The sequence below is a fragment of the Dermacentor andersoni genome, chromosome 3 (genome assembly GCF_023375885.2).
Source record: "Dermacentor andersoni chromosome 3, qqDerAnde1_hic_scaffold, whole genome shotgun sequence".
Classification (NCBI taxonomy): domain Eukaryota; kingdom Metazoa; phylum Arthropoda; class Arachnida; order Ixodida; family Ixodidae; genus Dermacentor; species Dermacentor andersoni.
Window position 1 is genome coordinate 20,389,932 of NC_092816.1, and position 25,888 is coordinate 20,415,819.

A 25,888-nucleotide genomic window follows, 5' to 3' on the forward strand; every position below is an offset into this window, starting at 1 on the left:
TGAGAATTCATCTTCAAGGGGAGTACGGTAGCGCGATTCAAAGACGGGACAAAAGAAGACACAAAGGGACACGCACAGCGCTGTGTGTCCCCCTTTGAGTCTTCTTTTGTCCAGTCTTTGAATCGCGCTACGTACTCCCCTTGAAGATGCATTACCAACAAGCCAACATTGCAACCCTTGAGAATTCATGCAGCTTTTTTTTTTTTTTTTTTCCTGAATATACAGGTACCAAGCATGTGTAATTTCGCATATTTTCGCACCAGTTAAGTACATTAAACAAAGCCAAAGAGCTTGAACCACCACTGAGTGTGCCCCCCGATGCACTCAATAGCAGATAAGAAATGAGAGAAAGGAAGAATTGAACCTTATGCAACTAAAATGCAGAGCAAATCTGTATGAGTATCTATAGATAAGTACTGCAAGATTAATTGTGCCGCCAATATGGTTATTTGATCCTATATTGCGTCTCACGGATATTTCTGTGCGCTTGTCATTTATGCAGGCATGTGCACTAGTTGTTTATTTCCTCCTAATACTGGTGGAAATATACAAGTTTCCTATCCTCGATCCCTCTGGTACAGCACCAAGCTCTACTCTTTATTTTTTTTTTCCTCTGCATAGCACATTTGAAAGTGTCATGGTGCTACTGCTCAGCAGGCAAAGCAGTAGCAGTACAGCTCTGCAGAAATGTCTGCAGCCAACAGAAAATTTATTTCACCAAAACATATCAATCATAATTATCAAATTTATTGCAATCATTATAAACAATATTACAGCTAAGAGGATAAAACCATACCCCAGCTAAGAAATCATCCATAAGAGTGCAGTGTGGTCACTGCTTCATCAGCTAAGCCCAAACCAATGTTTGGCTTTTAAGGGTTCAGCATCATCACAGCAGAGACAACTGCAACTCAGCTAGCTTCAACGTGTGCATGGAACGTCTGTGCTCCTTGTTTGAGCACGCAATCAGCCATTTCAATCCTGATTGAGCTGCTCTAGAAGCACAGCCGTTCCGCTTAACCTCAGCAGCCCGTGACCTGCGGGTCCTCTCCAGACCGCTTTGTTATCCACAACTTGACAACTTCCTCAGCCACAGTTGGATGGATGCCTATAGTCTGCTCCAGGGTCTGTCTTGTCATACCAGACCTGAAACAATGCACAACATTTTCTACACTGTAACAAGAGCTTTAAATTACCACAGGTGGTATGAAACAGAGTGTTGTACAAATATTCTAAATTTCAAGTACTACCAAACAGATTGGTACTCAATTAGAGAATTTACGATTTTAAATTGTCCAATATTCATTTCTGCTTGAATATAAGGGATAAGAGCACTTGCTTGAGCCTCATGGGGAGAAAGGCAGATTCAAGAAGGGGCTATACTGAATGATTCTGATGCAGGAAAGCCGTGGTTGTTGCACACAGGCACCAGCTGCACAAGCAACTCTGGCGTATTAGCTGGAGTTGTCAAAGTCTCAGAAAATTTACAAAGTATGATGTAAACACGAGCTGCATACATGATACCTTTGAATCATAATTTGCATTTATGAGAAAACATCATTCTGTTACGAATGAATGCAATGACAAAGCCTCTTGGAGGACTACTATTTAAATGTAAGCCAAGAAAGGACCATGCGCACAATATCCTTGGGATGTCTGTGGTAGGACATCTGGAACTACAATAGACATCCAGCGGATGTTCTAATTGTCTTGCAAATGGTGCATGGACACTGAGACATCATTCAGATGTCCTACTAACAAAGTGTTTTAACTCGGATTCGAACTTCTAACCCTTTCACTTTGTTTTTACCTTTGCATCCCTCATTTGCTCTCCAACCCCTTATGTCTGTCCAATCCTCCATTTCCAGTTACAGAACAGCCCGACAGTTATTTAGGCAGTTACAGGACTCTCAGCCCTTCGCTTTCTTCATTTAAAGTTTGTTTGTTCCAATTTGTATCTAGCCATAACATACCAGGATATGAAGATTGCTTGATTGATTCAACAAGTTTAAAGTCCCAAAGCAGCATTGGGGCAATGAGAAATACCATAGTCGAGGGCTCCAGAATAATTTTGACCAATTAGGATTCTTTAATGTGCATGTAAATCTAAGTATACACGCTTTTTTGCATTTAATCTCTGTCTGAAAGTGGCCGCCGCAGCCGGGCATCGAGCCTGGGATCTCGTGCTATGCGAAGAAATGACATCGCCACTTAACCACCACAGCGAGAAAAAAGAGAGGGAGAGAAGATATATTTCGAAAACATAGTAGGATCATAAAGGCAAGATATGTTTTCCAATGTTCTGCCATTGTTAAAGCAGTAAAATGCTGCAGTTTTTCAGCTCCCTACTTAAGTGCAGCGGCGAAGCCTTGGATGACCTCCCCAGCATGGGGCCCTGTCATGTGCAGTCCCAGCACATGCTGTGGTTCTGACAGTTTCACAATGGCCTACAAGAGAGAAAGAATAGATAGGTAACACTTCCTCGAACTGTCAAGAACCTAAAACCCACTCATTTGTCATGCACAGAAAATAAGTTCTGACAGTTTCACAATGGCCTACAAGAGAGAAAGAATAGATAGGTAACACTTCCTCGAACTGTCAAGAACCTAAAACCCACTCATTTGTCATGCACAGAAAATAAGTTCTTGACAGACTTATGCAACCTTACAGAATAATTCACCAAAGACTGTAGCATAGCTGTCACATTGTGCTGTGAAGGAGGATCATGTCACCATGTCCTTTGGAGACTATTTGATACTCACAACATGCACTGCTCATGCGATAACTCCTCCGCCATTGCCACCACCATTGAGCGCACCCAGCTCTGATTATCAAAATTATTTAAATATTTCTTATTTTGTAAATAAATATTTGATGCCACCATTATCTTGCAGATCCAGAGAAAAGACGGGGAATCCGGGAGATGGCAATTCAAGGCGATGAGCAAAACGTGAACAAGGTGAATGCAGGAGCCAACGTTTCGACAAGTGGACTTGTCTTCTTCAAGGCGACATATGCTTTCCTCGCCACAGTATATATAGGTGGGGTTATTCTAAAGGGGAGGGGGTGTGAGGCGGGAGGGCGCGGAAACGAGGGAAAGTGTGTTAGCGTGTCGAATTAGTAAAGGAACACTGTGTACAAGGTCAAAGCCAGGACCCCCCCTCCCCTCACCCTAGTCTGTCAACCCACGCGCGTTAGCCGGCGTGTCAAGGGCGTCTGACACGCCAGCTGACGAAAGAAAAAAGAAAGAAAGAAAGAAAAAGAAAAAGAAGGGAAGAAAAAGGAAAAGTGGGGGGATACGCCAAGAAATCAAACTAAGTGTTGTTGCCTATAGCTTGAGGTTTAGCATAGCGAATAGATTCTAAAGCTCCCTTTGAAACGTTTATGCCTATTGGTTGCAATGTCTTGAACTTATGAATAAGGTATGATTCTCTGTATTTTCTTTCTCGTTCAGAACGGAAATTTGACTGTAAGATGTAGAGTTTAAGTTCATCAAAGTTATGACCTGGTTGGTTGAAATGCTCGGCGACGGCTTTGGGAAGCTTTTTAGCTGTGTCCGCGCGATGTCCGTTTAATCTGACGTTCATTGATTGTCCTGTTTCACCGATATATTGTTTCTTACAGAAGGAACATTCAAGCATATAAATCACATCCGAACTTGTGCAAGTGAAGCTGGATTTGACTTCATGTGTATAATTATTTGCGGTGCTTTTAATTTTAATGTCACTTTGAAGGTGCCTGCAGGTTTTGCATCTAGGGCGACAACATGCTTTTATTACGGGGGAATGCTGCTGGCTGACTTTTGCGTGCACTAACATGTCTTTAAAGTTCTTGTTTCGGCGATAGGTAACCCTGGGTACATCCGGGAACGCTTTTCGCAGACGCTCGTTACTTGATAATATTGGGTGGTATTTTCTTAGGATGTTGTTTATGTTTGGGAGTGCATTAGAATATTTTGTTATAAAGGCCGGCGGTCTGTCAGATTCTAATGTGGGCTGTCTCTTCGCCAATTCCGACTGTCTCTCCAATCTTGACGCGGTATCATAAGCTCTATCGAGAGCAACTTGGGGATAGTTCCTTTCTGCTAGCGTTGATCTAAGGTCATTTAGGTGGTGGATATAATCGTGGTCTTCACTGCAGATTCTTCTTATACGTTTCGCTTGTCCGACAAAAATTCCTTGCTTGCAATGTCGTGGGTGATGACTCTTGTAGTCTAAATATTGCTGGCTGTCTGTAGGCTTCCGGTAAAGTGTCGTTCTCAGTTTTCCGTTTTCTATGTAGACCGTCGTGTCCAGGAAGTTGACCTGACTAGGAGAGTGGTGAGCAGTAAATTTAATACTCGGGTGAAAGTGATTGAAATGGCTAATTAAGTCGGTTAAGGCGCTTGTGCCGTGTTCCCATATTATGAATATGTCGTCAATGTAACGAAGATAGGTGTGGGGTTTTAAAGGGTAGGATTTCAGCAGGTCTGCTTCAAGCTGTCCCATGAAAATGTTCGCATACGTGGGAGCGAATGGCGTACCCATGCTAGTGCCGAAAATTTGCAGGTAGTGTGTAGAATCGAATTCGAAGTAGTTGAGCGTGAGAACTAACCTAAGGAGCGATAAGTAAACTTCAGGAGCGTGCGCTTGGGGATTGATTGCGAGGGATCTAGAAACGGCTTCAATTCCTTCACTCATGGGAATGTTGGTGTAAAGGGCAGAAACATCCAAAGTGACTAGAATAGTGCGGTCGGAAAGGATTTGGTTGGCGTTGATGCCGTCGATAATTCGAAGGAAGTGCGGCGTGTCTTGAACGAAAGATGGGAGGGTAGTGGGTATGTTTGACAGGTGGTGATTTAAGAATTTAGATAGTGACTCAGTAGGTGTGTTGTTATTAGACACAATAGGCCGACCTGGGATTTCTGCTGTAAATATTTCTTCGACCGGAACTTTATGTATTTTAGGAAGAAGATAAAAACGGCCTGCTGTTTTGTTTTTGGGCATCATGAAGCGATATTCGGATTGCGTGATTAGTTCCCTGGACCGGAGCTCCGCTATTGTGCCTAACACAATATTGCTGTAATCTGAGGTTGGGTTAGAGTCAAGTTTTCTGTAATGGGTGTGGTTGTTCAGTTGTTTAGAGGCCTCATTCTTGTACTTTTCTATAGGCCAGATTACGATACTGCCGCCTTTGTCTGCTGGTTTTATTACAATATCATTCCTTTTCGCAAGTTCTTTAAGGACTTGGTGTTGAGCGGGGGTCAAATTTTTGCGTTTCCGGCAATGCCGCGTTGACTCTAGAATTTCCTTTGATATCAGTTTTAAGTATAAATCGAGGTCTGGGCACTGTTCGTTTTCCGGTGTCCACGTGCTAGGTGGTCTAAGAGAGTCTCTATCTTCTTTTCCTACATCTGGTCTACCGAAAAAGAATTCCTTGATGCGCATGCGTCGTGAAAACTCTGTTATATCTTTGCATTCACCTTGTTCACGTTTTGCTCATCGCATTATCTTGCAGAGGAATTCGACTATTCCAGAACAATGTTTCAGCTCTAAATTTTTATTCCCCTGCCTACAGCAATAGCTATTCAAAATTTCACCCTTTTCTAAGACATTTTAGTGAGCCCCACAGTACTTTGTGAACTTTTTGTGCCTAACGTAATTGACCCACACACCTTTACCCATAGATTCTGTGCAATGTGGGCTGTATTATTGCATTACATTTTGATGAGAGTTTTAATTTTGATACAGCTACCATGTTACCCTCTCTAAAATTGGTGCAGTGCACTCCAATTAGTGATACTCATGATTTCTTAAAGCTCTCTGAACAGTGCCTTATCTTTTTAACTTTCTCAAATATCTTCTGCAAAGTACCCTTTCTATTCCTTCAGATATCAGTTGAAATTTTACATGCAGCAATTGTTTCAAATGTCCCGGTATGTGTTGATTACATGCAATTAGTAAGACTGATAATTTCTTGCAACTTTCATAAGTAACCTATATCTTTATAATTTCCTGTTCATATGATATGCGATGTCTTAAGCCCACAAAGTTTCATCTCTATCAGACTATTAGTTCTCTTGCAATTAGTCTGGACACTTTTTCTTTAGCATGTTTTCTTGCATGGGCTCTAGTCTGGGTGCAAGATGTGATTCTAGCAGTGTTTACAACTTTGCTGTGAAAGCTTGTGGAATTTGATATACCTTGATGTAGCAATGGCTGGCATCCCTCTGAGCCACAGTGTACTGCAGTGGCTTGTAGAAGGCATGCAGCACATCTATGTTTTCTTTGCCAACAGTCTCAATAGCAAGCTCTTCAGATATGCCGACACAACCATATTCAAGTGGTGTGAAGACTGTTGTAGGGACCTGAGTTAAAGACACACAACAACTTTATAATTTCAATACAGCAAGAAAAGTAACACAGACACTTGCCAAGCCACTTTATACTAGGTAAGAAATCAGTGACAGGCCTTTAGGCTTCTGACAGACAAATATAACTTTCCTCTTTCCTACCTTTCTTTTTTAGTCTGTAGTATTTTTTTCCACAGCCGCAGGACAGCTCAGGTGTCCACTGGGAACTGAGACAGTTATGACGCCTGCGAGCCTTCATTTCCTTCCTCCTTTTGGCCCTTACTACTACTACTACTACTACTACTACTACTACTACTACTACTACTACTACTACTACTACTACTACTACTACTACTACTACTACTACTACTACTACTAAGAACTCACCAGATACTTACATAAATGAATCATAAAAAAACAACCATAAAATTCATGTATTGACACATTTCTTTAATGTAACAATGTATATGCTGCTGAACACTACAGCTACACATTTTCTCGTGCAAAGGCAGCAGTGGCATAGCCAGAGATTTACTTTGGTAGAGGCTCTCCAACAGCCACAGTTTCTGTAGTAGTGGCCTGCTGTAGCTTGCCAAGCCTTTCACTTGGTTAACCTCTCCAGTTATTATCAAAATTTCTCTCACCCACGCACACATATTTTCACGTGCTGGTTAATGTATATTGTTTCCTTGTGATATATACATGGATGAAAGTTGTGCGCATGATGGTTTGATTACATGTTATGTTGTTCATTACAGCTTTCCAAACCAACTTTCTGAACAGTTTAGCTCAGAGGACCCAAAATGCAAAATATCATCTTTTAGTTCCCTACTACATATGTGTACAAGCGCCGCCAAAAGTGGTATGCTCCACGAAGCGGGAGCCGGAGCAGCGGCGTCGCTCGGCATTTTGGCGAGCTGAAGCACGAGACATTGACACGAGTCAAGCGACATGCCTGCAGATAATAAAGGGCACCCATTGGCTGTCTCGATCCCAGATGCTGCCTGTAGATGGCGTTGCGATGCAGTTTACCATTGCTCCGGCTCCCGCTGCGTGGAGTATACCACTTTTGTCGGCGCCTGTACATGCCAAATATCAGCATACGCACCATGTATGTGGGTGGAGGTGAGGGCAAGTTGTGTGCCCACTTCAATGACAGCTCCACACCACACTGGCCCATGTGGAAAGAAAGGGACCTACCAAACCTCTTGTATCTCAGTGCGTAGCCACAGTGGTTTATCTTGCCCACTAGCCTGCTTGCATTCATAATGTGCCTTGCACAGGAGTTGAAATTGCCCAGCTAGATTGCTCTAATAGGGGCTATAGCAAATACTTTAAATATACTGAATACTAGTCCCTCTTTTCATTTTACCATCATATACCCATCCCCAACTGGGACTGTCACTGGCCCCTGCCTTGCTTTCACAATGAATCCTTACTTTTCATCCACACCTTCAGGCTAACCAACCAGCCTGCTGAACTTTTCTGTTCTGCCAGAAGGAGGGGGAAGGTTTCATCAGAAAATTTAGAGGTGGCGGGGGGGGGGGGGTGGCATTGAAACCCCCTGAACCCATCCTCTACCTAAGTCAATGAAAGTCAGTGTCTTCATGATGAAATAAGAAAAATATGTGAAGCTCTCTTTCATAACCTGAACACTATTTTGTTTACTGGCACATGTTGTGTAAATGCAGTGAGCACAGCCTCTGTTATTAAATGCAATATATCATGCTCAACGCTGACTGAGGCCATAACATTTTGAATATTAAAAGCATATAAGACAAGCAAAAAAAAAAACTGCCTAAGAGAGCCTAGTGAACGTGGCCTAGTGAACATGTCCAGGAACATGTCTTGCAAGCATGTACGCACTACAACTTGCAGCCATTGCTTACCTTGTGAGCACCTGCCTTATGACTGCGAAGTAATTTTTTATGTTAATAGACACTTTTGACACAAAACAATTCCAGATATTTTTAAAAATAATTGTTTCCCCCTAGAAGATTTTTGATCAGGCACAGGTTACACTGACCATACATCAACCACTACAGAGCCCAAAAATAAATCAAGACATAATAAAACGCCCTGTGTGTCAGGGGACCTACGCTGTTGTAGTCCATGTACTCGGAAGACACTCCAGCAAGTCGTCGTGCCAGAAGCTTACCAGCATGAATGGCGACAGGTGTAAGCTCAGGTTTTCCCTGGACATAAGCCACGTAAAAACATCCTTGCGATGACTTTCTAACCAAATTTGAGAGTTGAAAACTGCTTTGTTTTACATGTAGCTTGCATACATATTATGGTTTTTTGTTAATTATATAATTCAGTTACAATTACTTTAATAAGTGAATTTGTGTTCAGCACTTGGAAATTTCAGACATTGCATCTTGTAGAAGTGATGTGTGCCATGTCTTTTCAGAGGACTCACTGTAAATTACACTTTACGGCAAGCTTGATAATTTGTGTCTTTGACCCAACCCGAAATATATAAGTAATTTTCAGACTCTAAATTTCATGGAATGCAAGGAAATACAGTGTCCCTGAATGGGATACCAATGTAGAGTGAAAATTTCTCATGGAGCCAATTGTTTGCAGACCTAGAAAATTCAAAAAAATTAAATTTAACTTCAATATTATAAAATATGTTACTGATTGAGGATGATGACAAAAGAAATTATGGAAAGAACACTGGCAAGAGGTATAAAAGATAAAACATCCTTGTCTTTTTTAAGCCAGTGATAAAAGGTTTTGGTTTTAAGCTTTCCTCCCATTTGAAAATTGCAGAGCTATAGGTTATTTCATTGTTTAGTTCAGCTTCATACTCTCCATGAAATACAGCACAGAATAATAATTCTAGCTTTCATAACCCATGGCATAGAAATGTTTGAAATTAATTATTAAAAAAAAAAGACATACTTTACTTGCGGACAACTTTCCATGGCGATGTAGGGAAAACTATGTGGGCAGAACTTCTGCACATGTGCTACCGTGTCAAGTAGTCCGGCAGCATTTGACAGTGCTTTTTGTTTCTTGGAAGACACGCTGAACTAATAATAGCAACAGCTAATAGCAATTATGCTATTAGCGTCATTTGTGTCACTCCGTGGGCATGTTCTGTGTAGACATGTTCATGTCCAAATAAACCGATTTGATTTGATTTGAATCTTCCACCTGTGACAGTTTTGCATTTGTCCAGGTGCTGAAGGGAAAGGCCACAAAATAAGTCAACTTCGATACTCAGTGGTGTATTTTATCTTACCCAAGAAAAAATTCCTATAGAAATCTCTGTTGGTCTTATACGAAATATACAGGTCCCATAAAGATTTTTGCCAGTCCTGTATCAGGGCAATAGAGAGTTCTATAAGAAAAACAAAATGCTTTATGGGTCCCAATTGAAACAGTAGTAGTGATATAAACTTGTATTGGACAAATAAAATGCTTTATAGGTCCCAATAGATGCAATAGAAGTAGTGATCATGATATAAACTTATATTGGTAGTATTGCTTGGCAAGAAGTCGACAAAGCAGATGCGCCAAACATCGAGAATAAAGGTAGAAAAGGTGTCGCTTTAATAAATGGTTTATGCATTCCAAGCTGTTTATTCGTTATCACGAGGATATTTAGGTACCGTTTGTTGTTTCACTGCATAATTTCATAGAGATCAGAGCTGGCCACCAGCATATCTGTAGGGGTAGAACAGATGCGGCTATATATAGGCCACGACTGGCAAGGCAGCAGCAGCAACCACAACCTGAAAAGTCTGGTAAAGTTCCACATAGAGAGATTGCTTTAGAATGAACATTAATGCCCCTTGTAGAACAGACCACTTTGGTACACAATGCTACTATCTACACCAATACACCTAGCTGTAAGCTAATAGCCCAATAAAGGCTATCAGTTTTATTAGTGTATAAATTTTATGGTCCAATAGACCAATAAAGGCTATCAGTTTTATTAGTGTAACAGGTCTATCATTTCATAATCCAGTAAGATGAAACCTATAGATGCCAATAAAATATTTCTATTAGAATTTTTCCCAGTGTATTTAGGTGTTTACGTTTCATCTTCCCCAGCCTAAACTGACACAGATGAAAATGTGGGTGTTTTTTCAGAAGCATTCTTGTTTGTTCGCACTTCGCCTTCGTAGTTTTCCCTTCAGTGCCACAAAAAGCTGTCCGCAAATATATAGCAACAAACTTTTCTATTGCTTGATTTGAAGCAAGACAAAGAAAAAAATGAGGGACAGTGAACTTTGTCCTGAAAAAGAAGATGAAACTATGGACATCCGGAATACCTCTACTACTTCCAAGACACACCAACATACACATGTGCGTGTACACATACACACATGCTCACATGTACACATGCATGCATTCACACACAGGTATGAACAATAATGTGGTGTTAAGTGTCACAATCAAAGCACACTGAAAAATCTTGAAGCAAGAAAAGGCAGTGCTGCTAAATTATGTGGTTTCACAAGGTAATAAATGAATGAATGAAAGAACATGCATACTCACGTCTATCACATCACCAATAGCATAGATGTTGCTGACAGATGACTGCTCATTCTTGTCAACAACAATCTTCTTATTCTTGGGATTCACATTAACTTTGACTGCATCCAGGTTAAGGCTTGATGTTTCTGCTCGTCGCCCTGCACATTCAGAGCAAGAGCATGATGCAGAACTTCGAATATCGAGAACCAGATCGCAACTCAGCATGACATCCAAGATATTAGGCGGCACCTGGGTGCGCACTGAAAGTCTCAGAGGCCATGATCTCAAATTTGCCTATCATATCCGCTAACTACGAGGTGCATGCATCATCTGCTTAGGTGCTACTGAAACCCTATTAATAATAACAATTAACAATTACCAGCACTGTAGCTTTGCCAAGATTGTTTCACTAGTACAGACTGCTTCAAATACAGCCAAAGTGAAATGTCTTTATAGTTGGCATTTAATGAAAGGTTAGCTGTCAGGAAGCTTCTTTCACATGAAGCAGCAGCAGCAGCAGCAGCAGTATAGGCTTTTGCTTGGAAACTTCTCCTGCAAACATTTCTTGTGTGCTTACAAACAAGAACTCCTGCAAACATTTTCGTTGGGTGCTTGGGCCCATTTTGTGCCCAGTGCACCACCTGACAACAGTTAGTTTTCTTCTGTATGGGGTGCCGGAACCTGCAACACACTGAGAGAATATATGGCTTCTAGATGTTAGGATGATCCATGCCGCAAATCATGTGTGTGTGTTTTAACGTTCTGTGATGTGAATAACAGCAGTACATGCTACTGATTGTGCCCTTATGACTCTATCAGTGCCTCTATCTCAAAATCAAGAGGACAAGAGCTCAATATGACTCTGCACACAGTATGCATTTATTTTTTCGCTAAAACATGCCTGCTGTACAATGAAGCGTCAACACAAAAACACAGTGCGCCTAGAATATAACCACGGAGCATCTTTAATGTGCACTTCATGCTGAATATGTAAGGAAGAGGAGCTTCCCCTTTCAACCAGTCATCACGCAATAAAATCATAACTAGAGCTAAATACTAGTCAGCTTCAATACACGTGCTTCAGTGTATGCATACTCTTTCAACCGATGGGTGCCATAAAATAAAATTACAACTTCTTCACACCATGCATGTTATACTACTATGGACCCTACTAGTGATAAGCACACACATGCACATGCATGTAGACACATGCAGCACAGCTTTTCTCAGTCTAGTTGAAGAAGCATGCAATCTATAGTTCATCACTATGCCACACAAACAGCTATCTTCGTTTTCACACACATCTGCAGTTGAACGTGAACTGATGAAGTGACACACTGTTCTCCATGTCTCAACATGCCAAATGTGCAATGTAAAAGTCAATGAGACAATGTGCCATAACACTGTTTGGCCAATAACACGTGCATGTGTAAGGCAAATTTGCAACTACAAAAGCATTTAAATGACTGCATGTGTTCAGGTGAATATATGTAAGAGCTACAACTTGTTACACGCACAAGTAAGTCCTTGGTTTTGCTTGTAAATACCAGTGAGCCATTCTACAAATGACCGCGCAAATATGTATGTGTAGACCTGAATTGCAACTCACCAACAGCTACCAAGACAGTGTCAAAGATGTCCTCCTGGATTCTGCCATCAGAGCCGCACCACTTAACCTTCAACTTGCCATCTGGCTGTCTGGTTACCTCCTTGGGCAGGCACTTCCAGAGGAACTTTGTTCCTTCTAACGTCATGTGGTCAGTCACTAGCTTGGCCATTTGCTAAATGCAAAAAAAATTCATGTACAAAGTAACAGCCAACGATAACAGAATAACAGGGTGTGACCAAATGAACAGAAAGGCAATGAGCCTAATATTTATAATCAGACCGTGGTTGTGGCATCTAAAACCAGATTTTTTTTTCTTTTTTAGGCAAAGAACTCTGCTATGAAATAAAAATGCCAACGTATAAAATTAAAGAAAAAGAAAACTAACACCTTACTTCCTACAACTGCTGGCATACGAGACTACAGGTGATAGTTATGGATCTGCAGACCATGCCAAAGCATGGTTTTTCTGACTCGGGAGGTATTGGCGAGTTAGATAACTGGCCATTATCATTTGAAAGGTCACACACTTGTTGAGACATGGACAAATACTAAATTGCACAAACATTAGCACTCACACAAACATTCACGTTCGTGTGATCCATGTCTCCATGTGTTCATCCATGTCTCAACAGTGCACTTCCTTTAGAATGATAATGGTTTGCTGAATTGCAACTAACATGTTAAACTTGCTATGCTCATTTTGTCTTTCAAGGCGCTATCTCAAGGTCAATAGCTAAACACAGAGCCTTTCTTAAGTTCACTTAAGAGGATTGATACATGCACGCCTGTTCCAAATCATGAAGTGCGTAGCAGTATGTGGCAGCAATATTATTCAAATTCGAAGCTCTGATAGACATGGTGTATTTTCGTGAGGTTATTCACTCTCTTTATTACATACACGCTGCAATGGTGTGCACATTTTTTTTAAAGATATTGGCCTCCCTACAGTTGCATTACCTGTTAAAATGAACATTCAGCCTTTCTGCCCTTCGCTGTGAGCTGGGTAGCAGATGAATGCCGAGTGTCCTGAATGAAACTCCATTAATAGAGCCTTTGTTATGGAAAAGGAATAATCACAGAGTTACATTGACATTTGAGCTAACACTGTAGGCATGATGGAGTGCTATCGTTTGTATATATAAACAGATGCCAAAAAATTTACCAGCAAGTGAACTAGTAAGGAGTGTGTTATATTTTTCTATCTAAGATCGAAAACAATAAATTTACCTGGTCAAACCCACGTAGGCAAATGGACCTCACCATCACAGATGTGTCATAGCCCAGTCCATTCAAGAAGCCAGCACATTCTAATGCAACATCTGTTAACCTGATCAAGGCATGACATTCAAAGAAGCATCACAGAGAGCATGAGAAGATCGGATATCGTAGGCTTGGTGCACCACACAGCTACCATAAGAAGGATACAGCTTGCACCAATCACCAGTCTGAAAAACCAAGAATCGAGCCGTCATGTAAAAAGGTGCACCATGTGCTACCGTTTATGAGCAATAAAATAATGCACACTTTGTCTACTCTAGCTAAGTAACCATTTTTTAACAGGTTACATCATTCAACAAACCTTCAAATAAAGAGCTAGCTTTACCGCATACTTGTGTGCCAGGTCTCAGAGAACAGCAATGTTTCATGACATGTACCTGAGCAAAGGCACTGATGCTCAAAGGTGTTTCAGATGTCAGACTATTCCCAAAAACCATTCCCAGGTTCTCCCCGCAAAATACAGAAAGTGGATTTGGGTACCTGATGTGGATCCCTGCCCCTTTTCCCTCAACACTGCTATACTTTAGAGAAAACTCTGATCAGTGGCTTGACACAAACTGCTTCCTAAACTACCAGAAGTGGCAAAAAGAAAGAAAGAAGGTCAACAACAGCCAGTGCTTTTCTTTCTTACATTGTAAATATGTTGCCTCAGCCTGCTTCCAAAATAGCCAGCTTTGCCAATGCATGTTGACTGCAGGTGGCATCCTTATTTTTCTTGTGCCATGGTTAGTTCCTCACCAGACAAGCTTTCATCAAACATTCGAGTTCATAAAGCTATCAGATGGTGAAATAGTAATCCCTAAAGCACAGCTAAAGTGAACAAATAAAGGGAAGGTAGCAGCTGAATGTCCACAGTTAGTGAGTGTGAGAAATATACAGAGCTAAAAAAACAGAGAGCAGTGATAAATGCTCACGTCTTTCCTGGTGGATTCTCTAGAGAGAAGATATCATCTGACGTAATGGCATAGTCTGACAGGCCATGTATATCTTTTGGAATGATTGGCCTGCCTCCCACAGCAATCACAAACTTGCTGGCCACAAGGATTTCCTGTCCATGAGGATTACCAAAAAGAAGAAAAAGAAAAGAAATATTATGCACACTGAGACTGCTTAAATTGTGTTGCACAATTGCTAAAATGAGCTGCTTATCATATGCACTCATGCTGAAGCAAAAAAAAAAAAAAACATGCCATAAGATTTGTGGAACTTTGCAAAATCACACCCAAATAACCTTCTAAGCTTCCTGTAAAGAAGATTCCTCCTACAAACCCTTTGATGCTGGTCAATGACTCTGGCAGTCAATTAATACAAATTTGATAATTAACCCACAACAGATCTAATTACCTCCCAAAACATTTGCAACATTCCCTGTACATCACCCTCATGACCCTCCCCATCCCTTCCAATATTCACCATGTTAGAACTTTGTATTCCTTGGATAGATACAAACATTTTCAACATTGCACTTCTAGTGTTGACAGTTTGGGTACATAACCTTTCATGTGGCCCTGGCCACAATAATAGCTTTACTTGAATAGTAGTTAGTCCAAACAAACAGTACTTTTGCAAGACAAAAACAAACCTCTTTGCCATTGGGAGCCTGGGCAACAACCTTCTGGTGATCAAGGAACCTTCCATGAGCATTATAGTAATCCACCTTCCTGATGTAAAAGAACAGAAAGCATAGCTACAATGAAAAGCGTTTGAAAAGACAGCAAAGAAAAAAATTAAGTCAAGGTAATTTGCTAGATTTTAGTTCCAAAATGAGAAAAGCACCATTGTTGCTGAGGGTGCAGTTTGCGTAAGCAGGACGGCAGTGAAGAGCGATATGGATGTAATAATTTTAATTAAAGGTCCTGCGAGCTACGGGGTGCAATCAAAACTAGATAATTATGGAACCAGCTTGTGCTGATGTGAGTCAATGACTTAAGGTAACAAAACAGCAAATTACCTTGCATTTGAACATAGAATAAGATGTAGCTTGGCTCATTTTATTGTATTTGTATACACACAGTGACATTAGCATTTTATGTTGCTCTGTCAGCATTATTTACTGCAATTTTCCATCCACAGGATCACCTAAGGCAGCTGCCCAGCACGATTCCCGAGATAGCAACACAGCATAGGAGAAGGCCTATTACAAAGAACTAATAAAAATATTCCATAGCCTCAAGAGAAACAACAGAGTGGCAGTCTGGGTGAGCTTGTGGTCCGTGCTATTGAAAACCTTAGTATGAACAAGAAGGTAAACATGTACACACATGGGTAATGCTACTTCTGCATACAACAGTCTATGCATGTATGAGCTGCCTTGAAGAAGACAAGCCCACTTGTCGAAATATTGGCTCCCGCTTTTACTTTGTTCTCGTTTTGCTCGTCGTCTATGCATGTATGTGTTTCCTTTCTGAAGTTAGACCAAGTACATAAAGTAAAGTTAAATTGTGGTTTTTAACACTCTGAAACTGCACAGTAGCTTATGAGGGATGCCGTAGCGGAGGACTCCAAATTAGTCTGGACTGAAAGCACATTACATGAGCATTTTTGCATTCTGCGCCATTGAAATGTAGGTGCCATGGTTAGGAATCAAACCTGTGACCTTGTGCTCCGCATTAGAATGCCACAGCTGGCAAGAAAGCATGGAGGTCTAATTACATAAACACCAGCCAACTATGATGGTATTCTTGAGCTCATGCTGCCAGTAATTTCTTCTCGGCCTGCCGAATTATCTTGTGGCTGATTCAACCGATGCCTTCAAGCGCAGATTTTTGGGAATAAGGTCCTCCACTTTGTACTTCCGGTTGAAGGAAAGGTGGCACTTGAAGGTGGCTATCCCGGATGTGAGTGTAACAAACTGGCAAATCATGGTTACATCTTGTCCCTAGTTTATTTATTTTTTAATTCTTTTGGTCAAGTCAAGGTGAAAACACAAAGACATATCGAAGTCCATGCGAGATCCTTGGTCACATGAAGGCAGACAAGAGCTGTTTGTCCTTTTTATACCAAGACATGACCTAGCGAGTGGTAGTAGATAGCAGCTAGATTTCCATCTGTCCTGTTGATAATTTCTGCTCAAGCCACTATGTCATCAGGATTGACTTTGGAATGCCAAAGTATCTTTTTCACAGATCCAACGTGCAATCTTGGAAGTAGTCTTTACATTGGCAAAACTGCAAAAGACCCACTATGTAAGCAGGTAGCAAAGATCAAAGTCACCCTTATAAAATAGTAAAAACAATTCTGAAAAGTTGCGTTGAACATATAAATTAAGACATGTATGTATAGTTGATTAAGGTTCATGTGATTGGTCTAATTTCATGTGGTCCTATCTTTTCCTGTGTCATTTTAAAGCTACTGTTCACAGCAAAATGGCAGATACATGACGTGCACAGTTTTATACCACTACAGTAGTGCCATCAATGGGGAAAAATCAAGGAGGACCAAATTAAGTGCCTGTAGATCCCCCTGTAGTGATGTGCCTGCTGCTGATAGCAATTACAACGGTCTACTAATAGGGGAAACAGATTGTGGCCTCTGTACAGGTTCGCTGGCCTTCCTTGGGGTAAACAGCAGAAGCAGTTCTAACAGTGAACCACTATGCTCCATCACAGCACTTTGAAACTCCAGCTCAACGATTAAGAAACTTGACATAACATTGACGCACGTAAAATTCTCTAGATTAAGGTGCCACTAGATTACCTTTTGCTGAATGCCTGTGAAACTGCCGGAAACTTGACTATGCTATATCCAATATATAATCACACAAAATAGTCTGAGGAAGCCAAGGCAACATGCCTGCATAAATAACAGCATCACATGGAACGGACCATATATCGTTTAACAATTAGATACCTTCTTGTAAGTGCTCATGCATATATCAGTCTGCTGTCCAAGAGCTATGGCGCATCACTTGATAGATGGCATTAAACTTTCTGGGAGTTTCTGATGGGCTCATTCAGCAGCCAATTTTTACTAGCACATGATTTGCTTCACAATGTACGCATCTGTGTTCAATCAAGAAGTGATGAAAGAGACACACTTCTTGTTCAGCTGCACTCGGTGTCCCCAGTTAAGGGACCGCACATGTGCTTGCACTGCGTTTCTCAGAGTGGCCCATTCATGGTTCAGCCTGGATTTCGCTGCACTGTCCTGGGCTGTTGAAACTTGGCCAGGAAGCTGCCAGCCATAGAGCGGGGCGTCCCTCAGGGCTTCACCCAGCAATGCTGCCTGGTGGAAGAGCTTCTTCGGTATGCAGCCAACATTGACACAAGTGCCCCCGAGTCCCCACCGGCTGCCTCGAGGCGAGGGCGACACAGCGTCCAGCACAGCCACTTTCATGCCACATGCCTGTGCTGCATTCAAACACAAGCCAGAGGGCACATTTTATAATCACAGGAATGCACACATGGGAGGCAACAGGGGCAATGTCTTACTCCACATCACCCCGGCCCACTATAGGGGCTGCCAGTTTTCGTTACAATGTCTGATGCCTGAAGAAGCCAGACACAACTCTGAAAGACAAATAATTTGGAGCCATATGTACATCTGCAAATCTCAGAGTTTGAAAAATATTATTTTCAAAGCCAAAAAATACCAACCTTTGACGAAATACACTAAATACCCTTTGATTACTCAACATAAGTTGGATCACTTACTAAAGATTCACAGCTAGAGTGATCTGCGCCACAGAATATAGAAATGTTAATGAAGTTTATTCATTAGATATTCACATAACACAGCCGAAATTTTTGTCACCTTGATAGATTGATTAGGTGGGCATCGCTGATGTAGATAGGTCCAAATAATCAACAGGTTTGAAAAGTCAGGCTATAAAAGATCTGTCAGCAACTGTTTGTATTCTTTTGATATCAGTTTTGTTCAAAACTAGACGCAAGCAAAAAAATTTAGAAATATTAGTTTCAATACAACTGTAAATAGGATCTTAAAATCCAGCATTTTACTACAAAATCATAAAAGTTTACAGGTATGCCTATGGATTTATCTATAATGCAAGAATGTAATGTAAGCTTTGCTTTTTTCCATAGCAGAAATTACAATAGATAAATTTTATTGGTTTCATCTTATGATACACTGGTAAAACTGATATAGTCTATATTAGTCTATTGGATGATGAAATAGACCTGATACGTTGATAAACAGACAGCAGGTATTGGTCTATGAAATAACATACCTGATAAACTGAGAGCCTGTTTTTGTCTATTAGTTTATCAGTGTATTGGTGTAGACAGGAGCACAATGTACCAAAATGGTTTGTTCTAAAAAGGTATATTAATTGTTCATTTTAAAGCGAGGCTTTCTAGGCAAACCCTCCTAGACTTTGCTGACCATGGCTGTTGCAGCTGTCTCACCAAACAGCTCACCCACAGGACAGCAGTCATAGTAACAAATTGTGGCCTATACATATAGTCCCATCTGTACTAACCCTACAGATGTGCTGGTGGCCAGCTATGTCCTCAATGAAATTACGCAGTGAAGCAACAAACAGTACCTAAATTCCTCATTGCAACAAATATGCAGCTTACAATGCATAATTCCTTTATTAAAGCAAAGCCTCGATTCTTGATGTCTAGCGCCTCTGCTCCACTGGCTTCTTGCTAAGCAATACTTACCAATACATGTTTATATTGACACGTGTACTTATCTTTATCGGGCGACCACGTTTCGCCGCTTAACAAATGTAATCGCACAGCGCGGGAAGCCCCTGCATGTATCCGAAGTTTCTGGAAAGTTATCGATGCTTCTATCTGCTGTCTGTTGTCGCCGAACATTGTGTTATCTGATTTCATCGCTTGACGCGAATGGTGCAGAACTTTGTAAAAGGCATGCGGGTCCCGATAATTAGTCTGGAACATTCGACGACTGCGGTATAAAAGCCGACGCGCTTGACCCGCTGATCAGATTTCCGACGATCGCCGACCGTGTTCGCCGCTATCGTTGTGCTATAAGTGTAGCCTGTTTTGTGGGCACAGGTTCGCCCAATAAAAGTTAGTTTTGTCGTTCACAGTATTGCTACTGTGTTATTCAACGTCACCACCACGTGACAATATCATAATCACTACTTCCATTGCATTTATTGGGACCTATAAAGCATTTTATTTGTCCAATACAAGTTTTTATCACTACTTCTTGTAACATTTCACGACAAGCATGCACAGAACCAAAGCATGATCTCTTTTTTTCTTTTTCTTCTTCTTTTTCCCCCGTTCCCACCAGATCCATCCTTTGTCATCTCGGCTCACTACACTCTCCGGGGCTTTGTTTCATCCATCAGTTGCAAATAAGGGATGATGTTGGCAATGGCTGTAATTTCCATCGCACCGTTTTCCGTCGTGTAGCCAATGGTCTTAAGTACTCCTTCTTTTGTAGCCAATTTCACCCCTCTAAACGGACCCAAAAGTTTTGTGTTAAGACCGCCATATCCTTTCCGCACCAGAACAATATCGCCTAATGCAATTGCCGGAATATTTGTGTTATGACGTTTGTCAAATGCTCTCTTCTTCCCTTTGCTCTTCTGAACTTTTCTTCGTTTCATTCAAGTTAAGCTTCTCTGTTGTGCCAAGTATATCATCCGCAGGCAAATAGGCAGGCTCCTGAAAGGCGGCGCATTGAGGACTGCATCCCAGAGTGCTCATATGAAATCTATTATGGTGCGACACAGCTGCTTGTAGACAACACTTCCACCCTCCTGGGAATCCTGGGTACATACTTATATATTGTTTTATATCTCGGATAAGTAGACGCGATAGAAACTTCAGCTCAGCCTCGTAAAGAAAAACCGATGTATCACTAACACAGCGTGTCCAGGTCCAGCGTGTCCAGAAAGCGGGTCGAACTGTGTTAGTGATACATCGGTTTTTCTTTACGAGGCTGAGCTGAAGTTTCTATCGCATGTACTCGGATAAAACCTTGTACTCCATGTTGCCTTGTACGCATGCATGCGTGGTGTTTTGGAGGGCTATATATGTCGAGTGCTTTCATCCTCATTAAACAGTTGAAGTAGCGCCCGTGGTGTCGTCGTCTTTCTTGTGTGTGTTGTTTTTTGGTGCAAAATCTTTTCAGTATGCAAGATTATATTCGTACATATCAAATGGAGTGACAAAAGCTGTATACATTTTATATTCCTCTTCAAGTGGAATCTGCCAAAATCCCTAGCAAAGGTCTATACAGGAAAATATTTTGCAGCCTCCGGTTTCTTCAATTATCTCGGCAATCCTTGACATAGGAAAAGAAAAAATGTCCGTTTGGCTATTCAATATCCGGTAATCAGTACACAGTCGCAAAGATTCGTCTTCTTTCAGAGCTAGAGTAATAGGCGAGGCGAACGTCAACACCAATGGCCGTATTATTCCAGCATCTAACATATTTTGGATCTCAATTTTCAAACAAAGTTTCTTTTCATATGACGTACTGTAAAGCTTTTTTCTGACTGGCGTAACATCTCTCAGCTTAAAGGAAACAGTAAATTTTCTTGTAGCCGGTGGATAGTTGCCTAGACAGATAAGTTGAGGGAATTTTTCACGAACGTCTTTTTCACACTTAACAAGGCAGTCCGCAATGTTCAAGGATGCGCACGTCTCTTGCGCCATAGTTACTTCATCATTCCAATAAAGGTTTAACTTCAGTGTCTTTATATCTAGTCTCGAAAGTAAGAATTTATAGTCACATCCCTTCACGACAAGGGCGTCAATATTAGCCCTCCGGCCTTCATAAGAGACATTCGCTTTCGCCCATTCATCATATATTTGTCTTGCCCTATCAAAGCTCTGTACCTGCACCGGTCTTCCTCTAATTATTTCGTCACTTTTAACAACAGCCTCATTTATTACAGATACAGATGCACCACTATCAACCAATGCATCAACATCGTCTCCAATGATATTGAGTTTAATATAGACAAGGCTAAGGACAGTTAGAAAAAGTCTCAGTTTTTGTCGTCAGGTGGGACTGGACACCCTCTTTTGTTAGTTTTTTGGTTGTGCTTCCTCTGAATGAGAAGCTACTGGTTCTGCATCATTGCTGTTAGTAGCCATCAAGTTGACGACTCGATTTTGGCCATGAAAATTTTCCAGCTTGCGAGGCCTCCGTGGAGCCCTTTCGAAAGTCTGATCTGTCCGACGCACATTTTGTCGCGTAAAATTGGTGCAGATGTTTGCAAAACATCCAAACACTTTTTCGGTAGTTTTAGGCGACCTTACTTGCACCTGCCTCTGAAGTTCCTTGGGTAAGCCATGAACTATCAGTGGCACTACTGTGGACTCCGGTAGTTCTGCATTTGCCATGTGAAGAAGCAGTCTTTTCTTGTAAAAATATTCTAGGGGCTTTCCTGAGTGATATTTATAAAAAATAGCTCGGACCCACCTTTCAACCGGGTTTTCATCAAAAGCTCATCATCATGCATCCGTCATATGTCCAGCGTATTGGATGTCATACCACTTCTTGGCAAGTCCACTGAGAAACTGACACAAGTTCCTGATGCAATCGCAGGGTTCGTCCCAGGTCTCCTCACACGCCCGTTCGTAGAACTGGATCCAAGTCTACGGGCTTGAGCTCTCTCCATCAAAGAAGTCGGGCTTTGCCATCTGCTTTTGTCGTTTTTGGGCTTGAATAAGAGTCAGAAGATATTCCATGAGTTGCTGCTGTCACTCGACGTTTCGCTGCTGCAGGCAAGGCCTTTATAGGAGGCACGAGTCCATTGAATAGTCGGTCTTGCTCGGTGCTGTTCCTGCTGTCAGCTGCACCAGCGGCGTCATGATGTGTTCATGAAATTCAGAGTGCTTCATTCTTATCTTCACCGATGCTTGAACATCTATCTCCTACAGCGTCTTCCCAGCCTTTTGGGCAATGAACTCACAAAGCTTGGGAGTCGAGATGCTTTCGGGTAAATCATACTTGACGTCTTCATCCACTTCACATGTTGAAAAGTATGACTGATGTTGCGCGTCTCTGGCTATACTCAACGTTATCCACATAATAGAGGCTTCTCTCCTGTCATAGACTGTGCCAATGTAACATTCCACGACAAGCGTGCACAGAACCAAAGCACAATCTCTTTTTTTCTTCTTCTTCTTCCCCCCATTCCTACCAGATCTGTCCTTTGTCATCTCGGCCCACTACACTTCTATTGCTTTAATAGGGACCAATAAAGCATTTTATTTGTTTTATAGACACATCAGCACATAAACTGGTCCCCGCCAACCACTGGCAGCAGGCTGACACCCACTACCTCCCCGATCCATTCCGGTCATATTATAGAACATTCTTTTGCCATGTAGAAGCTACAGGACTGGCTGAAGTATCTATGGGACCTGTACATTTTGCTATTGGACCTATAATTCTTATATACTAGTACCAGCAGAAATTTTTATTGAAATTTTGCCTAGGGCTTCACATTTGATCTGGTAATCCAAAGCAGCTGTTTAGAAAGTTCACTTCGCAGCTGGACTGCAAGGCAGAAGGTGCAGAGCAGAAGAGGAAGAGATAGGAATGTCTGGAGAAATGCATGCACCCTTGCAGGTGCATAATATCATCAACATCACCAGCCTATTTTATGTCCACTGCAGGAGAAAGGCCTCTGCCTGCGATCCCCAATTACTCCCGTTATTACGCAGATTCCAACTTGCACCTGTAAATTTCCTAATTTCATCACCCCACCTAGTTTTCTGCCATCCTCCACTGCGCTTCCCTTCTCTTGACACCTTTGACACCCATTTTTTAACTCTAATGGTGCACTGCTCATCTAACGTACGCATTACATATGGCCTGCCCAGCTCCATATTTTTCTCTTAATGTTAATTAGAATAACAGTTAGCCCCGTTTGCTCTCTGATCTGCACCGCTAAGTGCATCGGTTTCATACTGTGATCTGTAATATATATACTACTGATGTGTACTCTCCTACTAAAGTGTATGCCACCAGGTCTGCGTATCCGGTGCATAATATATGGTCACAATAATAGGTTTTGTCATCTCACATGCAATGTATAACTAGCTTATCTTGATAAGCTCAAAGCACAACCACAATTTGAGCACTTGTCAGGATGTCAATGTAACCTTTTCAATGATCAGGCACAGTGGACAATTAGAGTGTTTTAAATTGTCCATAAGGTTCTAAAATTCAGAATACCGATTTACCTGAGACGTGAGCGGCAGCAACAATGCTGGTATCAATATCTCTTGATGTTTTGTCCAACCCCAACTTGTACAAATGTTTCCGTTTACGTGGGTACTCTTGTAGAAAAAAAAAAACTTTAAAAAGGCTGCATGAATGTTAACATGCAAGCTATGTTCCTGAACACTTTGCATCAGCAGCTAAGTTCATCGGTTTCATACTGCGATTTGCAATATTACTATAACGATGCGTGCTCTCCAATTAAACCATATTTGCTACCAGGTGGCCCGACCACTCCGTCTACGTATCCGGTAACCTGGGTTACGGACAAGATATAGATTCCCTAATATGTGATTACATGTTCTCGTTAAATACATTGTACACAACAGAAACTGTACCGACAAAGCAGCAGCAACAAAGCACGATTCCGGAAAACGATTATACATACAACTGACATGTTTTATTTATCGTCGCGAGAAGCATGATGAAACGCTCACCTTCCTTTGCACATGCAAGGCCACCTGACCCTCCGCCGATGACAATCAGGTCGTAGCTTTTCTGTTCTATAGTTGAGCGATACAAAAATAACATAAAAACAGCGTGACAATCTCACATATCGTAATATCAGTAAATGAGGCGCATTGTCCATGCATGAATATAGTATTCTCACCTTGTGTCGAGTATTTCATTGTGGCCGAAATAATGGGAGACGATTTGAGCCATTCAAGCCCGTAACACCCACGCCTGAGTAAAGCACATGCCATGTCGCTTCCAATCGAACGTAAAACTCGCGGTCAACGCGAACGTGCGGTCACTGCAGCAGACGACAAGGGGTCTCTCGTTTCTGCGTGCCACAGCCGAGCTCATTCGCTACGACATAGCTGCTTCTCGAAAAAAAAATAACGAAACAGTAGTATTAAACAAACGATTACACTACATTCATTCTTAAATTAGATTTAGTTACTTAATGGAGCCGCCGGTTGAACGTCCACAAATTCAGTCGCAACGTTGGGCCAACTGCGGTACCGGATGTAAACCACGACCTACTGGAATGGACGAGATGTTAATTTGAGGGATCGCCAGTTGATTGTGCGCAGGCGCGAGTAAGAGCGGGCGCGAGAGAGAAAATCTGGGGGCTTTTTTGGTCCTTGAATATATGACTCTGCCTAGGCATGTAGGCACTACGGAGGAGGTTAAGCTTTAAGCTCAGTGTTACGGTTCTTTATTCTATGGTGTTACCGCGCAGGATCCCCAAGGCACCGAAGGGGTAGCGGGGGGATCAAAGCTGGAAGCAGGGCGGCCCGTGGGTTGAGTCCGCGAAGGCTGAAGCGTGCCAGGGGTGTATAAGATCGGCTGTCTGCTGTCAATATTTTATGCCAATTTTTTGGGCGAACACACCCCTGGCACGCGCAGGCCTCGGCGAGCCCCACCACACGGACCAGTCCGGGTTCTAGCTTTGGTTCTAGTTGCCGCTTTGGTGCCCTGGAGGCGCCGCCAATAATGCGAATCACACGTTACAATTAGTAAAAAGCACGATTTAATAAATATAATTACGTCCAGCCACCAACTCGTGACGATAAATTCAGCGCTACCGCGCCCCATGACTTCCGCAACACTAGTCAGAACCTTGCCTCTGAAAGTACGTCGGACAGACCTCGCGCCTGTGGCGCTGGTGCCCAGTCAGTCATGCCGGATTACCTTTCTTGCTTCGTAGGGCGCTCTACCGCTCTACCTTCAAAAGAAACATGATTTTTCCAGGGGAGCAGTAGGGGCCGCAGTAGAGGCCCAGCGGTCGCCAAATCGGGCGTCAGTGCCCGCTCAATGGCCCGCTGCTTCACCTATTTTACCGCGCCGGCTGCCAGCGTCCGAGCGTAAACGAACTCGACCCCACCAACTCCACCACTCCTCAATGCTGGCACGCCTAGGGACAAACGTCTACAACACGTGCTAAGAAACCTTCTCCGAAGTGCCTAGGCAGAGTCACCACCGAACACCTGAAAGCCTGAAAGCACCTGAAAGTCACCCCCGCCACCAGATTTTGGGTCTGTTCG

At 42.0% G+C, this 25,888-nt stretch overlaps 1 protein-coding gene across 4 annotated transcripts; it reads right to left on the reverse strand.

The window, feature by feature from the left end:
* Nucleotides 1-727: 727 nt before the first annotated feature.
* Nucleotides 728-25,855, reverse strand: LOC126519404 (thioredoxin reductase 2, mitochondrial-like). Of its 4 annotated transcripts, XM_050168968.3 has the most exons (13): nt 24,508-24,526; nt 24,335-24,400; nt 17,749-18,061; nt 15,295-15,373; nt 14,627-14,760; nt 13,860-13,879; nt 13,662-13,753; nt 12,435-12,606; nt 10,847-10,983; nt 8,431-8,526; nt 6,182-6,346; nt 2,350-2,447; nt 728-1,146 (listed from the first exon to the last, which is right to left on the reverse strand). In XM_050168968.3, the coding sequence occupies exons 1-13, from the start codon at nt 24,524-24,526 to the stop codon at nt 1,023-1,025; spliced, it is 1,515 nt and encodes a 504-aa protein (XP_050024925.2). In that variant the 3' UTR covers nt 728-1,022. The 4 variants fall into 4 exon arrangements, with proteins under 4 accessions (XP_050024925.2, XP_054921491.2, XP_054921486.2 ...); XM_055065516.2 differs by lacking the exon at nt 17,749-18,061 and having other exon boundaries at nt 24,508-25,855; XM_055065511.2 differs by lacking the exons at nt 24,335-24,400; nt 24,508-24,526 and adding an exon at nt 23,861-24,108.
* Between the last annotated feature and the right edge of the window lie 33 nt (nt 25,856-25,888).

Excerpts from the sequence above, each read along its gene's own strand:
- LOC126519404 (XM_050168968.3), bottom strand. Across the intron at positions 14,761-15,294 it reads AGGCTCCCAATGGCAAAGAG|GAAATCCTTGTGGCCAGCAA; the intron begins GTTTGTTTTTGT and ends CCTCATGGACAG. Across the intron at positions 8,527-10,846 it reads CTATTGGTGATGTGATAGAC|GGAAAACCTGAGCTTACACC; the intron begins GTGAGTATGCAT and ends GCTTATGTCCAG.